Source organism: Channa argus, chromosome 16, assembly GCF_033026475.1.
Source record: "Channa argus isolate prfri chromosome 16, Channa argus male v1.0, whole genome shotgun sequence".
NCBI classification, from domain to species: domain Eukaryota; kingdom Metazoa; phylum Chordata; class Actinopteri; order Anabantiformes; family Channidae; genus Channa; species Channa argus.
The window spans coordinates 1,298,543-1,314,981 of NC_090212.1; the positions used below are offsets into that span (position 1 = coordinate 1,298,543).

At 37.4% G+C, this 16,439-nt stretch overlaps 1 protein-coding gene across 1 annotated transcript; it reads left to right on the top strand.

The window, feature by feature from the left end:
• The first annotated feature begins 257 nt into the window (after window positions 1-257).
• Window positions 258-16,170, top strand: vrk1 (VRK serine/threonine kinase 1). Its single transcript, XM_067480331.1, has 13 exons — window positions 258-413; window positions 1,029-1,188; window positions 1,641-1,696; window positions 3,304-3,373; window positions 3,950-4,037; window positions 5,500-5,608; window positions 7,351-7,443; window positions 8,507-8,639; window positions 8,812-8,932; window positions 9,047-9,105; window positions 10,651-10,820; window positions 14,297-14,387; window positions 15,537-16,170. Exons 2-13 carry the CDS (start codon window positions 1,029-1,031, stop codon window positions 15,704-15,706), a joined length of 1,320 nt encoding a protein of 439 aa, XP_067336432.1. The 5' UTR covers window positions 258-413; the 3' UTR covers window positions 15,707-16,170.
• The last annotated feature ends 269 nt before the right edge of the window (window positions 16,171-16,439 follow it).

The window sequence follows — 16,439 nt, forward strand, 5'->3', positions numbered from 1 at the left end:
CTTTTCACCACAGGTTTCAGTAAATGCAAAGTGTAAAGTCAGAGAGGCCAGATTTAGGTGGTTTGGAGATGAGATTGTGAATATATCGGTAGAAGGATGCTACGGTTGGAGCTGCCAGGGAGGAGGTCCAGAGGAAGACCAAATAGGAGATTGTAGTGAGAGAGGAACTGAAAGTAGTTGGTGCGAGAGACGAGGATGCACAGGATAGGAATAGATGGGGGCACACGATTCGCGTGTACGTTCCTGATGATACGCCATAGGTACACTTACGGGAAATCTCTAACGAAATTACGCAGCGCATCGACCAATGGCGTAGCACAGTGCCGTGACGCCATTTCCTGACCAGTAGTTTTGCGGGAACTTTGGTCTTCATAACAGTATAGCCACAGTCAACGATAAACAACAAAAGAAAGGTGTGTATTCATATTATAAATTAATTAAACGTGGAAGTGTCCGTTTCACTCAAAACTTGGGTAGCGTTTTCTTATTAAACGTCGTCTTTTACCAGATGACGTAAGATGTCGAGGCTAAGAAGATAGCGCAGTTAGCAAGATAGCTAGTCAGTGTTTATTAAAACGCAATGGTACTCGGTTTACTATCTAGCTAATGCAACGTCTCTTGAACTGGTCTGCCCATAAACTTTATGTTTCAACGACAGGATGCTGTTGTATTTGCATTACGCATGTTGGTAATTGTGTGAAGTAAAACTGTGTTTAATTAACTTACAGTTTAAGCTAGCTAGCTACTAACAGGTAACTGGCAAACTCCGGATGTGGTTCACTTATTTCGCTAGCAGACATTTCGAAGAACAAATTAAGAATTCAACCATGAAATGTGGCACCGCAGGTGAAGCATCCCTTTGATATAGATTTCAATACGTTGAATCTGGGTATCGAGCATAGCTTAATATGATACTCTCAGTGCAAAGATTTGCTACGTTTAATTACATTTTGAGAAGTTACATACATACTAACGTTAATATATTCGGCTTTAAAGTGTCGAATTTCATTAACGACTTTTCGCTTCAGATGCCTCCTAAAGCCAAGGCGGCAGGAAAAGGCAAAGCTCCAGCTAAGAGGAAGTTGGCAGAAGAGTTCCCACCTGGTGAAGTACTTACTGACACTGGGAAGAAAGCCTGGAAGCTGGGGGCTCCAATCGGCCAGGGGGGCTTTGGTCTCATATATTTGGGTAAGATTAGATGATCAAGTTCAAAGTTAAAGAGAAACGGAAGCTATTTTGGCTACATGGCTTGAGTCTGCATGTATGCAGATGTCATCATGCTATTATTCTCATATTTTCTGCTGTAAAACAATAGTTTTTACTTTGATTTCCCTATGTAACATATTGGGCAATTTTCACTAAAGACTTGTAAATCTTCTTGGTGCTTTGAAAATTACATGGTTTTTGTGGGGTAAAGTAATCTAAAAGTGTTGTGAAAGCACCAGTTGGTCTAAAGAAATTTACTAAGGATCAACCAAAATGAACCTGGACACCAGAAGGGTGTTTAGATGCAGCTTTGTTCTGTGTAAGATATAACCTACGAAATCTGACATTTTAGTGATTTTTTATTTATTTATTTATTTAAGTAGTAGTTTGTACTTTATTTGTACATTATGTTATTGCTTTTTTCTTTTCTCTAGCTGATGAAAATTCTGCAAAACCAGTCGGTGCTGATGCCCGCTATGTCATTAAAGTGGTAAGTATCTAAACAAGCTCGGAAATGTAATTGTGTCCAACTGCATCATCATTTTTTTCCATATACATCCCATGTGCACTTACTATACAAAACTTTATATTTCGTCTATGATATGACCACGATCCACTTCCTTGAGTACAACTTAGTTTTCAATACAGGTTTTACTCCTGTGCTTATCCAAAAAGCTCAACAGTAACAAGTCACTTTTTGTTGGTTCTCCATCACATCTAAATCATTTAAGTTTAAAAACACTCATAGCAAATTAGCTATGGAAAATACAATGTCTTGTCAATGACAGGTAGATAAATGGTATTTAGCAAAAAAGTCATTAGTTGTCGCCCTAGTTGTAGCTGCAGGTTGTGAGCACTAATTAAGCTTCCAGTCTTCTCAATCTGCAGATTATGACTATTACTTCCAATTTTAGTACCTTTCCTAAGTTAAAGGTAAAAACTAAGTAAAAAGTAAAAACTAAATGATTGAAACAACTGAAAATAGTCAAATAGTCAAAAAGGTAATTCAGGTTGGTGTCATGCACCAGTCTTTATTCTGAAATCAAAGCACAGACTGCTTTACCAAGGACTTTTATATTTTAAAGTCATTATCCCTTTCTCAGCTTCACACTTTTTACAACACATATTCAACATATTATGATATGTAGGTTACAGGGAAAAAAATAAACTAAGAAGTATTTGTGTTCCTAGTAAAACACAGTGTTTCCCTGGGATTTTTGTTCAGTGGCTTTGTTGTTGTGCTCAGGCTACCACACAAGTTCCAATAGAATTACTCCAAAGTGGGCAGGGTTACTCATGTTCCCTGGTACTGAGGCTCAGCTCTGCCTGAGAAGGTAGGATATAGTTAAGACTTCAACCAGAACTGCTCACAGAGGTCACACTCACTCTTGTGTGGAATTCATTCCAATCTAGTTGAAGAAAATAGCTCTAGTTATAAAAATGTTCCCCTCAGTGGGGAATATTTTCAGACCTTCTGCAGCCTGACTGTCCTGGTCCTCTGCTGCTGCTGCCACCAAAAAAACTATAATTGATGTAGAATTCCCTATTCATAAACTTCACAAATTACTCTAGTTAGATTTGTAGCATAAACATAGAGAAACACCTGAGAAACATAGGAATTAACCTAAAATGATCTAACATTCTTGTTTCTGTGTCCACAAACTTAACAGCAGCTTTTTAGTACTGCACTATTAAAACAAATCTGACATTTGGTTGATTTCATTTTAAGAGTGGCCTAGTGGCTTTTAAAGCAGCCTGGTGGCTTAATGGGTAGGACACAAGGCTGGGATGCAGTAGTCTCCCAGTTCAAATCCCAGCCAATGCACCCGGTGTGTCCTTGAGTGAGACATGTGCCCATGCGCCATCTGTGGCTGCCCGCTGCTCTGTGATGGGTTAAATGCAGATACCAAGTTTCATTGTGTATGAATTGTGTATTATGTATGTGTTAAATTAATATGTACTTAATGATGACAAAAAAGAAGCTTCTTTTTCTAAAGTCTGGGTTTAGTTGGTCATTGTAGCCAGTGTAAAAATGAAGTGATCAGAATTGATACATGCTGTTTAATTAAGACAAATGTAACTGTTTTATGTCCACAGGAACCCAGTGACAATGGCCCACTTTTCTCTGAACTCAAGTTTTACATGCGAGCTGCTAAACCTGAACTAAGTAAGCCACTTTATAACTTCTCATAAACACATACACACCTACACTTACAAGTATGGTACCACACAAGAAGTAGCCTTGTGATCATAGCATGACATAATCTCTCATCACCAGGGCAAACAAACAAAAGAAAGCTAACTTTCTTAATTAAAAAAGACAATCATGTAGTAGAGGAATGTGTGTGGGGGGGGCGTTGGCCCCCAGGCCACAGCTTTGCATTTTATATAATAACAATCCAAATGTCAGTCTCCCCAGACAATTAACTGTTATATTACTAAGCAACCAAAGGCTCATATTTTATTCATGCTGGAATTTCACGTTGTTGGTAAATATTTGTCCCAGTAGCAGATTAGCTTGAGGCTCCACTGCCCGCCTCCCCCACGGAATTATACTCTTATTACTTTGAGCATCACAGCCTTCACCCACTTAACACCACCAACACTTAGCAGTGTGTTCACAGGAAGTTTCAGTAACCAAACTGTCTTTGAATTACATGATGTGCATTTCACAAACTTGTAAAACATTTTAACCAAAACAAGAACTGCAAATCTTTTTGATAAATATTTTCTTGTCCTACAGTTCAAACCTGGATGAAGTCTCACAAATTGAAAAGTCTTGGAGTTCCTAGGTACTGGGGCTCAGGTCTGCATGAGAAAGGAGGAAAAAGGTAAGACCTTAACCAGAACTGCTCACAGAGGCCACACTGAGTTTTTCTTTTTTCTTTGTTGTTTAATTTAAAACCATTCCGCTCCTGTAGACTACTTTTTCAGCTTAAAATATAAAAAAAATAAAACAGCAGCTGACATCAGCCATCAGTAAGGTTAATTCAACAAAGTGACAAATGAACGTGTTGTCTGTGTGGGTGCTCTCTGCAGGTTGGTGGTGAAACAAGCTTCAACACAACACAGCTGTCCGATTGCATATTTAAGTTAAGAAGTATCACTCTGTAACAGCCGAACAACCAGTGGACCAAGTGTCTCTGCAGTAGTCGTTGACTACGTGATTGGGCCAGTCTTTGACATCTAGACTCAATTGGTTATTATCTATTTTTATGTAGAGTAAGTGTACTTTAAGGGAGCTATTTGGTCTATGCTCTTGTATGTACTCAATTATCAGTTTATAGGGACACCTACAGCTAAAATTAGGGCAGTTTAATCCAACGGGCCTAGAAAACCTTGATAAAAGTGATAATGTTCAGAGTGTTTGCAACTATGTTTGGGGAGTTGATTCAGGTATATAATCATTGTGTATACTAGTATATACTACTGTTACACTGTAATACAGATAACTGTTTTTGTGCCAGCATATCGGATCACTGATAAAATCTGGTAAAATAAGTAATAGAAACTCCTGGAAGTAGAACATGACACAAGTTAAAAAGATCAAACACATTACAGCCTTACAGTTATCATACAGGTGAAACAGCTCATATCAACAAAAACTCTATATTGTAACCTGAGAGTTTATCAGTGTATTAGTTTCACCTACCATATGTGAAGTGTCAGTAACCAGGTTTATTAAGTGCGTCTAAGCTCTGTTCTATAATTACCTGCGTAAGCTGGCTTCTCGGACTAACCAATTTTCTTAAGTGCATACTACAGCAAGAGCTCAGTGTCACAGCCCTTACTGTGGCTGTGCGTAAAAACATTTAAGTTTTTCCGGCTTGACGTGATCTTAGATTTTTGAAGATAATTGTTTTTTTTCTGGCCTGTCTCTTCACTTCACCCCAATGCTAATTATCTTCCTCTTTCCATTTAGCAGTCCATGCAATACCTTAAACAATAATAATTCATGCAAAACACAGTGAACTGAATATAGGTATATGGATTAAATAAAGGCTTAATTGAGCTTCTCAAGGAATAGTTTCAAAGCCCGGTATATATTGAAAACAACATCCTAAAAAAACATGAGGACTAATGAAATTTCCTAATGATAAAAAAGACTTAAATAAATATTTTATGTATTTTACACAATGTGCAGGCATTGCCAAAACGTTAGCAGTAAGTTAGCATCATCAATACAAGGGAAGGTTCCGCAGTGCAACATGTCCACTGCTTTTTCTGCAATTACACAATATGCTTGTTTTGACACTTCAGAAATACTAAAGAAGTCTTCTGTGTGCCCTCTAGGTACAGGTTCATGGTAATTGACAGGCTTGGCACAGACTTGCAGAAGAAATTTGAAGAATGTGGCAAGAAATTCCCAAGAAAACTTGTCCTGCAGCTTGGTCTTCGACTGGTTGGTTATGTCATGGTCACATAGTTTCATTTTGCTACTTAGTTTTCAACTGAATTGCAGTTAAATGGTAAACAACACATTGATGGAACCACATGGATATCCTCTGAAGCACGAAAATCGCTTTTAGCTTTGGCAACTTTATTGTTTAGTTCCTTATGGCAGAAGTCTTTTGCTAGCATGCAATCTAGACTATAGGATCATAGGGTTGTTCCTAGTCATCCAACAGTCAGATTATGGTTGTCTTTGGTCTGTGCACATGATGATATCAGTGAAATCTCAAATACAGTAAGGTTCATATATATTGGAACTTTTTTTTTTTTGGCATTTGGCCTCTGTACACTTCCACATTGAATTTGAAATAAAACCCTCAAAATGTGAGTGACATCAACACTTTTAGCTTTGATTTAAGGAGTTTAACAAAAGTGTGTCAGTAACGATTCAGGAATTAGAGCTATTTTCATTAATACTTTGGTGTAATTACTTTGTACTTTGCTTTGGCTGCACATGACCAAATGCTGTTTTATTCCTCAAGATGCTTTGCCAGGTCTTTACTGCAGCTGCCTTTAATTGCTGCTTGTGTGTGGGTCTCTCTGCGTTCAGTCTTGTCTTCACTTAGTGAAATGTTGCCAGTAAAGAATATTGCATTTCTCTGTCTTCAGAAAATCTTGGGTAACTTTCCCTCTGTTTATATTATCCATCTGCAGTGTGGAGCAATGTCCTATCAGTCCTATCAGCAAATGGCTGAATTTGAGCATAGGGTATGTCCCTATACACTTCAGAATTCATTTTGCTACTTTTATCAGTATTCAGGTTATCATTGAACACCAGTGACCCAATTCCATTGGTAGCCATACATTCACATCTAATTACACTGCCTTCAAAATCATTTACAGATTATGTGGTAAGCTTTGGATCAAGAGCGGTTTGTTCCCTTCTCCATACTTCTTCTTTTAGGTGTTTTCTGGCAAAGTCTAGTCTGGCTTTTCTGTTCTTTTGGCTTCTTTGGTTTGCAGCTCATTGCGAAGCCTCTGTATGTACATTTACAAAGTTGTCCCTTGACTGTAGACATTGACAAAAGCATGCATGGTTCCTCAAGAGTCTTCTTGACCTAACTTAGATGTTGTGAAAGGGTTTATCACCATGAACAGAATTTTGTAGTCTTCCACTTTCGTTTTTTTTGTTTGTTTTTTTCTCAGTGGTTTTCCAAGCCTTTTGCTGTTATGGAGTTTGCAAGTTAATTACCTTTTTTTTTTTTTTTAGCATGTAAAGTGCAAAAACACAGAATACTCCCAGTGTTTTTGCTATCTGTCTGATGAAATTATTTTTATCTTTTCAGCCTAATGATGGCCCTTACTTGGACTGACAACTCTTTGGAACTCATGTTGAGAGTTCAAGTAAACAGCTACAAAATGCAGATATAATACACAGAACCACCTCCAGACCTTTTTTTGTGCTTGATAAGTCATGTAGTAGTGAGGAAACAGACCATGCTTGGCCATGCAACTGCTTGCCAACCAGTTGTTATATTACTTATGAGCCACCAGAAATGGGGCGGGAGTGCGTATTACAATGAATAGTTAATGCCACACTTTTGTCAAACCACATGAATTAAGGCTGAAAGTCTTAACTTTACTCCCATAATGAGCATTTCAAATTCAATGTGGTGGTGTACAGAGGACAAAAAAAAAAAACATAGAATTGCTCCAATATTTACAAACCTAACTGATGTTTTTCTTGTTTAGCTGGATATTCTGGAGTACATCCATGACCATGAGTATGTGCATGCAGATGTCAAAGCATCCAACCTCATGTTGAGCCACAGTGATCCCAACCAGGTCAGTAGGAGTCAAAGCATTGTGAATAAAATCTCCTTAAAATATTCTTAATGTTGCAAAAAAAAAATTGTACTCTGACCTCAGGACAGTTACTAAGAGCAGGGAGATGATTGTGTATTTTGATCACAATACTCTTGTACTGCTTCATTAATTTCAATTAAGACCTGTAGAGGAGAGAGTATGTGTGTTTTTGTGTACGTGTATGTGTGTTTGTGTTCTAAGTAGGAGGTAGCAACAGAAATGAGATTTTTCTAGCAAACAAGGTGGGGGCAAGGGCAAACATTTAATTTGGGGATTAATAATGTATCATTCGTGGTGTTATTAGAGAACTATTTATAAATGGCAATTTAAAAATTGGCCCCTAAGGATTTTAATATTAAGTAACTTTTCTTAGGTTCTTTTGTTTTTTATTTTGTGTGCTGTGCTATTTTTTTGATGCTTTGCCCTGAAGATACTGTATATTTCTTTAGTAAAACTAATAACCAACTGTAGCACATAAGCATAAATACTAGCACTAAATAATAATAATTATGCTTATGTAGGTGGAATTATAATGAGTAAGTTCCAAAAGGCTGAAATCATCTGCCTGTCCTGCTTTCAGTCTCTGAGCTTAACTCTCTGTCTACTTTTTTCCTGAGGCAGAATGACTGTACAACATCTTTAATAGTTGAAGTTGAATTCAATGTACAGTGCTTTATTCTTGTGGGGGTTTTTTTAATTGAAAAACTTGCATGTGTTGCATTTAAAGTATTTAAATATACCTCTTCTCTTATCTTATCTTCATCTGACCATAACATTTTTTTCCAGAAAACTTTCTTTGTCCGAGTCTTGCCCTTGGCAAATTTATAGACATTTCAAAACGTGTGCATGATTAGTTTTGAACTGAAATGTAAATATTTTGCCTGATTTGATGCCAGGAAAAAAATTTAGCCATCAGTCTTTCAATGAGTGTAAATAAACATTTTTTTTTGTTTTTCGAAATCTCATATGCATTTATTTAAATGTATGTATTTTTTTGCATGTGCATTTGTATTCTGCCCTAAATTGTCTTTGTTAATTGTAGGTTTACTTAGTAGATTATGGACTGGCATATAGGTATTCGCCTGAAAGTGTCCACAAAGAATACAAGGAAGACCCCAAAAGATGTCACGATGGTACCATTGAGTTCACAAGCATAGATGCCCACAAAGGAGCATGTAGGTAGAAATTTACAAGCAATGTTTCTATAAGACTGATCACAGATTATAAAGCCAGGCTGTTGGGTCTTTTCTTTAAGTTAAAATTTTATTATATTCTTACCTTAAATGTTGGCATTGCCGTGAAAAGCAGTTTTCCAAAGAACTGGCTGACATGGTTGTTTGACTCCAGCACCATGTAGGCGGAGCGACCTGGAGATCCTGTGCTACTGCATGGTTCAGTGGCTTTGTGGTCGTCTGCCTTGGGAGGACAAGCTGCAGGACCCTCTTTATGTCAAAGACTCCAAAATCCGGTGAGACAATTTTTGACAAAGTTTGTGCGTGCTGGCAGGAGTTTTATCTATATAGTACTAACTGTGAATGTTAAGTACTTCTCTGGAAAACCAAGCTGCTACTTTCTCTTACAGGTGTCAAGAAAATATCCCCCAGTTTATGCTAACATGCTTCTCCTCTGAAGCCAAACCAGGTAATAAAGATACATTTGACATACACAAGTATGAGTGTAGACTTGTCATGGTAACTAATAATTAGAAAATCATTAAGAATTCACTAGAGTTGCTTATTAAGCTCCTGTTTCTGCATTACAGAACTGTGATTTTTTTTTTTTTAGCTGTATTAAGCCTCTTTCCCACATGCACTGGAATCCTGAAATTCTCTGGACTTTATCTAGAGGCAGTCTATGTTTGAACACAAATGTCAGAGTGAGATGGTACAGAGTTTATCCTGCAAGCCCCCTAGTGCAATGTCTGTATTATGTGTGTGAGCCTGCTCTCTCTCGAAGTTTTAGGAGGCTTGAGATAATGCATGGTTCTGATATGCTGAAAACAAAGCACGGTTCATTCCTCCGGTACATGCTGACCATCCATGAAATCAAGAAGAGTTTCTTTAGTGAAAACACTTCTGACTTGGACAATCAACCTCTGTGTGTGAAACTCCAGACAGTGTCTAGTAGTGATTTCTCTGAACAATAGTAGGACAAACATGGTTTTTAAAGTGGTTATATAGAGTAGTTATATCATACCTTAATAACTATAACTGATATCACTCAACATTGCAATGTTTGCATGTCACATTGCAGGACATGCATTATCAAGTAAGGCAAATTAACTTTAACTCATTTTAACTTCTGCTGTTACAAAAAAAAACTCAAACATTCCCTTTTCCAATGACTAATCTACAAGAAGCGTCTGCCTGGACTTCTCCTCCATGGCCTCTACAAATTATGGAAGCGCTTTTTTAGAAATTGTTGGGACAATATTTCACCACTTCAGGGCATTTGTAACATGTTAACATGGAGCGACTATTAATATGCCACCCACCTGTGTTCACAGGAATTATAATCAATGCACTGATTGTTACAGTCTGTTAACACTAACAGCTTAAAGCTAGCAGACTGTGAAGCAAGGACACCTGTGATGGAGAGTAGGTTGAATTCAGAGAATAGATATGACATTTTAATTGAATAAAGACATGCAAAACGCTCTAATCAAGCACACGTTGAAAATCAGTGATTGGTTAGAACGGCGAACCTCGCATAAAAACTATAAAGTGAATCTGTGTACTGCTGACATTGCTGTTATCTGAGTCTGACATAAAAGGGGGCTAGGACAACACCTCTAAAATTAAAAATAGTTTATATTGTACAAAGTATATTTCTTTAGCAAGTAATGTTAACCTTTTTGTCTTGTCTTGTACCTTCATTTTAAGTAGCTTTAGATAAAACCGTCTTCCAAATGACTCAATGTTAACATAACCAGGTAAAAGCAATTAAGCACAACGCTGGGATCAGTGAAAAGCATTATGGTGGCGACAATATGTTAAGAATAAAAATAACCGAGACTGGACGTTAACGTATCTTTCCTCATGTTTCATGCTATTTTATAACACTACATCAAAAAGATTGACCAATTCACTTAACAAGCTAATCTTTGAGTGTCACAAAATTGTCATCATAAATCACCAATCCGAAGGATTTAAGGTTACGATGAGCTGTTGCCTTTTTGAGTTACAGATGAAATACAGAAGTTCATGGAGGAGGTTAAATCTCTGGCGTACCAAGACAGACCACCCTATGAGAAGTTGCGGTCCATCCTGCAAACTGGACTGAAGACCATCCAGGCTAAAGATGACTGCAAGCTGGAGTTCATTCCCGTCAGTGGGGGTGGATTACCAACTGCAAAGGTGAGTGCACAAACTCACTCAGACTCACTTCCCAGCTTCATGTCATTGTGAAATTATGACCTAAATTATTGTTTGTGTGTGTTTTTCATATATTTATTTATTTTTTTTCTCTACTCTCTGTTTATTATTGAGGTCATAGTGGGTCGTGAAGTTGGAATGGTTCTAATGATTTGGCCCCTCATTCATTTTAAATAGGATGGCCAAAACATTAGAACATCTCGTAAAGGGTGACTTCAACTATTTTGAACTTGGTTTCTATGGCTTTAGTTTAGGGTGTAAATTTACATTCATTCTTTTAAACTTCCCTATGACTTTCCTGTATTAAAATATCCCGCGGCTTCTAGCTAAAATACTCCTGAATGAGTTTTTCACCATTACGTGTTTATGAGGGGGAGCTCTGGAAAAGAATGTTGACCATGATAACAGCCTTCATAGTCTGAGCAGCAAGATGACATAATCTGAACTAAAGGTTCCTTTAAGTGATGTCCTCTGGAAGAATTTTTCAGATCGAAATAGATTTAACAGATCACCTCAGATAGAGATATTTTAAAATTAGGAAGTCCTAGGGAAATTTAATGGCATATATTTACATGTACTACCCAAACTAGAACCAAAAGATACAAGTTCAAAATTAGTGAAGGCATCTTTTAATATAATGAAAGGAACAAGTCGCTAAGTAACAGACTGAATGAAAGGAGAGATCACTAATGGGACAATACCACCCTGTTCTTGTTTTTGTGCTGTAGCTCATCTGTAATTCTGATTCATAGCACAAACTGTCAGAAAAAACCCAATGTAGTGTTTTTAGTCACTATACAGTCTGTAATCTCTACTTCCAAAATAAGTCTGGCATGGAAGAGAAATCAGATTACTCCTCTGCTACATCTATATGCTAACCAGGTATCTTAAATGTTGGTAAACTCTGTTTTCCAATTATTTGGTTTCTCCAAGTTACCTTATTATTTAAGTAACTGTAAACACAGTCTATATTAATTGTTGCATTGAATGTTCATAGCTTTGTTGTGTTGCTTCCAAAATACTTTTGTTTTCTTGCGAGGACGATGTCTTTATTTTTTGCACACGGCACCAATAATGTATTTATGATGGCCACAAAAATTATTCACTTCTCTTAGAAGTCCCTCCACTGTATTTTTTTAACAATGAGTCCAGTTTATGCTTTTCTCAATTTAGGACTCCTGCAGCAAATTGACACAACAAACGTCTTTAAATATTACTAAAAAACAGGGTCCCTTACTATGGCCCCAATTTTGACAGCTTTCATAATTTAAAAACACTCGTTGTATCAGCTAATATTCTTTCGTTTCTTGTTTTGTGATACTTTAGTTTGCCTTGTACACGCATGTTTAATCCTTCCACAAATTGTTGTGGCAAGGTCAGAGGTTTGATTTTTATGTCAGGGGACTGTGACAGCTGTTTCAAAACATTAAGCTTGTTTTAAGTAGAGGATTGGGTTTTAGTGTTGGGTCTGCTTTCGATTATTGTCCTGGTGTAAAAGCCAGCCTGTTTGAACTGTTACCATCTTGACTGACTACATCCAGATTTTTAGCAAATCCATGCAATTGCAATTTTCAAAACGTCATATATAAAACCAGCTATGACTTTCTCAAATACAAGAAAACAAAAACATAATTTTAAGGAAGCCTGGCTGCACAAATCTTGATGTGAATGACAAATGTAAGGTCCTTGTTTGCTAACGTAAGCAAACTTTTCTGCAGGATGGAAATTAACTTGTACCAGACATCACTGCCCACCCACAACATCACCAACAATAAATGACAGAAACAAGAATTACATTTACACCCTGAGTCGAAAATTAGACACGGCAAGAAATTTACAAATGTAATGTAAAAGAAAAATTGAGCAACTATTTGTTATTAAGGCATATTTTGCAAAAAATAATAGTTAAATTAAATTAGCAGGTTAAACTTTATTCATCAAAAAAACGAAACTGCAGATGTCGGTTAAGATTCTCAGTCATCGAGGTTTGATTATAGGTAAGATTGAATCATGTCAACTGAACTTCTCTTCCTGGTTAAAAACGTTTGGCTACTTGTGCAAGCAGCTTCTTCAGTCTGTCAACTGGACTGAAGAAGCTGTTGGTAGCGAAACACAGGAAAGAAACTTTTTTCTTGCAGAAAAATTATGTCCTCTCCAATCGGTCATTGTCCAGAAAGAATGTCATTCCTCTCCAGTATGAAGTTGTATCTATGCTGATTAATAATGTCTTACAAATCATGCAGATGACACACTCATCTATTGCCAAAGCATCCCCAGATACTCATGTTTCCACATTTGATGCTGACTAAGGCATCCATTGTCTTTTAATGAGGTCTGCTTCTGAAACATTTTTTTTTTTGCTTGGATCCAAACATTTCAAACTTCAATTTGCAAGACTTTGTTTTAGTCGAATAAAGTCTACTGTGCATCTTGGCCCACTACAATCTAATTCTTATGATTTGCCAGCCTTGGTTTTTTTTTTCTTGGCAACTTTGAGTCGAGCAGACCTGAATCTGCTACTTGGCCACTTTATTCGAAGTTACCCTGAAAATGACAGGTCACTTTCACTATGGAGGAATAGCCAAATCTAAACTCATATTATTGGTCTAGTCGACATCCACACTTGAATTTCAGTAAAAACTAATCCGTAGAAAGCCACAGGTTTTTGTGGAAGTTATTGTTGACAGTATAGTTTATCGTACTGATTTAATTTGGCCATTGTTATGTGCTCAAATATGCTTAAAATAATAAAATTTTTGTATGTTTGTGTTCTGTGATCTGTTTACAAACGTTTATTTGAACAAAAGCTACAAAATCTAATGATTTTGATATTTTGCCACTGACTCTGATGTGACTCTCTCAATGGAAACTCTTTGATACACTGGCAAAAAAAACACCTACATATCAGGCAGAAATGAAACTAATCAGTGATCTATGGAGTTGAGACATCTTTGCCTTCTGTTTTCTATCCTCTGATTCTCTTCCTCCCTCCTCCTTGCTCTTTTCCGTCTTTCACTCTGTGCACATGGAAGGTGCCACTGGGGAGGGTTACTGGCTGAAGGGTTACCAGTCCCATGCGCTGGTTCTTGTATGTAATTATCCTGCCAATCTGTTCACCTCAGTGGGTGCCGCACAGTGATCATGAGGTAGCAATCGTCAAAATGGAGGCAAAAATGGAATGAGGGTTCAGAGGGCTGAGTTATAGTTCAGACTGTGAGTGGAGCTTCATTATAGAGGCCCACGAAGTAGAAGGATGGACGGAGGAGTTGATTGCCTTCGTTAAGTGCATAATTCTCAGACCCCTTTTTCTTCTGGTTCTTCAGAAGAACCTAAACTAAACTCAAATAATGTCATAGTTGATGTAAATGTCTTTACTGTATTAAAAGTGATTCTGAGAAACAGGTTTTGAGCCACAACTGATATAAATATTTTTTTTTCATATGTCTGGTCTCTTTCAGAAGACGAACAAGAGAAAAATAGCAGCAGAAGATGAAAGTGAGACTGATGGAAGTCCTATCAAGAAGAAGAAGAGTGTTACGAAGAAAAAAGGTACAATCAAAGACTTTAGGTCATTTTGACCTTCTATTGTTTATATATTAATAGTTTATTTATTAATAGGTTTATTTTTCTACTTTCGTCAACCCACTTTATCACCGAGTTCCTGGAACTGAAGGACACAAGTGTTATGTAATTTACAGGGTTTTATAGAAGTGTCCAGCAGTGTACTTGGTCATGGTCCCTTAAGCAAACGAGCTTTTTACTCTGGATTGATAAAACACTATAACTCTATAAACTAAAAAAACTGCTACATAAAGACTGACCTCTTACGCTTTTTATCTTTCTCCCCACATCCTTTTCAACTGTTTATCTTCAATGAATGATGATAATGTCCTAAAATAAAAGGCAAAGCGTGTTGTCTGGTATGATATATTTGGCAAGCAAAAGTGTCCTAAATAATGATACACATTTATATGTAAGAAGAAATAGAGCTCCTAATTAGTTTTGTGGTGTTGCGTGCTGGATACTGTTTTCTGGAGTTGGCCTCTTGTTTAACTGAAAATGTGCCAGCACAAGACTACAGCCATGTCTACAATCATGCTAGCAATCTCTGATAATACTGGCTTAGGCAAAAGCTCCAGTGCATTGTGCACTATTCTCAAACGTAACAAAATGTAACCACAAACGCAACACAGTACATAGACAATCAAACACAAAGTAGAAAAAAGTAAATTCTCACTGAAAGAAAGCTCGCAGGGTTAACGAACGCTGCTGTAGTCACTACTCAGACAAATGATAAAGAAACTTAATGTCTGTAACAAAACCAAATGAAGCATAAGAGTCTATCTTTCCATTGAATGGGTATCTTTGTTGTAGGCCTGTCAACTCGGCTTAAAACGAAATTGCAAATAAGTGGCCAAAATGTTACAGGGCTCAAGCATCTGGTTTTAGCCTGGGTTCTCCTACCAGCTGGCTGTGCCTAGAAGACCTTCATTGGGAGGTGCCCAGGTGACATTGTTATAAGATGTCTGAACTACTTTAGCTCTCTTCTTTTAATGTGGAGGCTCTACTCCAAGGTGCCTTTTTTGCTAAATTCGACGATCTGTAATGGTATAAGAAATTAGTCTAACTAATTCCTTATACCTTTTTAAGGTGAAATGTTTTACTGCCGTGCTTAAACCTGGTGCATTTCTTCTGCAGAAGTGAACGGAGTGAAGAGGAGTCCTAAAAAGGCTTCTAAACCAAGAAAGGTGCCCAACACTGGCAAACGGGGTGATCCCAAATCCAGACTAAAAGAGATGGGCACCCAGACCTCACCTGGACTCGCTCAGAAATCCAGAGGCAGACCAAAGAAAACAAGCACCAGCTAAACACTTAGCACTGTCTATGCTCTCCACCCCCTCCACCCTCCTGTCCTTTCCTTTTTTTAACTTTTTTATTGATTTTCTATCTGTTGGGGGCTGGGTGGATCAGTGGTAGAGCATTGGGTTGGGATTCACAAGGCAGCAGGTTCGAATCCGGGGTAAAAACACGTGCCAAATCAACGTGCACAACATGTTCTGCTGTAGCGACCCCCGAGGGGACGAGCCAAAGGCCGTTGTTTGTATTGATTTTCTGTCTGTTACACAGTGATGGATGCTGATGTGTAATTGTATTTAGTGTGGCTTAAGCTAGAAAATAAAGATTAAATTAAATTGTTCATTTTATGTTTTTATTGAAAGGTTTCAGGGTTGAGAGGTGGAGTTTGACTGATTTAGAAAATATGTATTCGCATTGATACCATGTCCCTGATTTTTGAACTAAATCTAGTTAGTAATTAAATGTTTGTCTTCCAGTGGAGCTGTTGAGTCATTTTTTTAAACAAACCCTCAAAACTGTGAACGCGTTATTCTGACTGGTGTTTTTAATTTGTCCTCCCCTTTATCGATGATGATCGTCTGCTAAATACAGTAAGAAAAACACTGCAATGCTATGACAAGTCACCCTCAAAAGTGTTTAGAAGTTATAATACATGGTATTATTAAAAGAAATCATTGTTTATTAGCTATAAATGAGTCCATTAGAAAACTTTGGAGACTGTTCAGCAGTGTAGCAAATTAATCT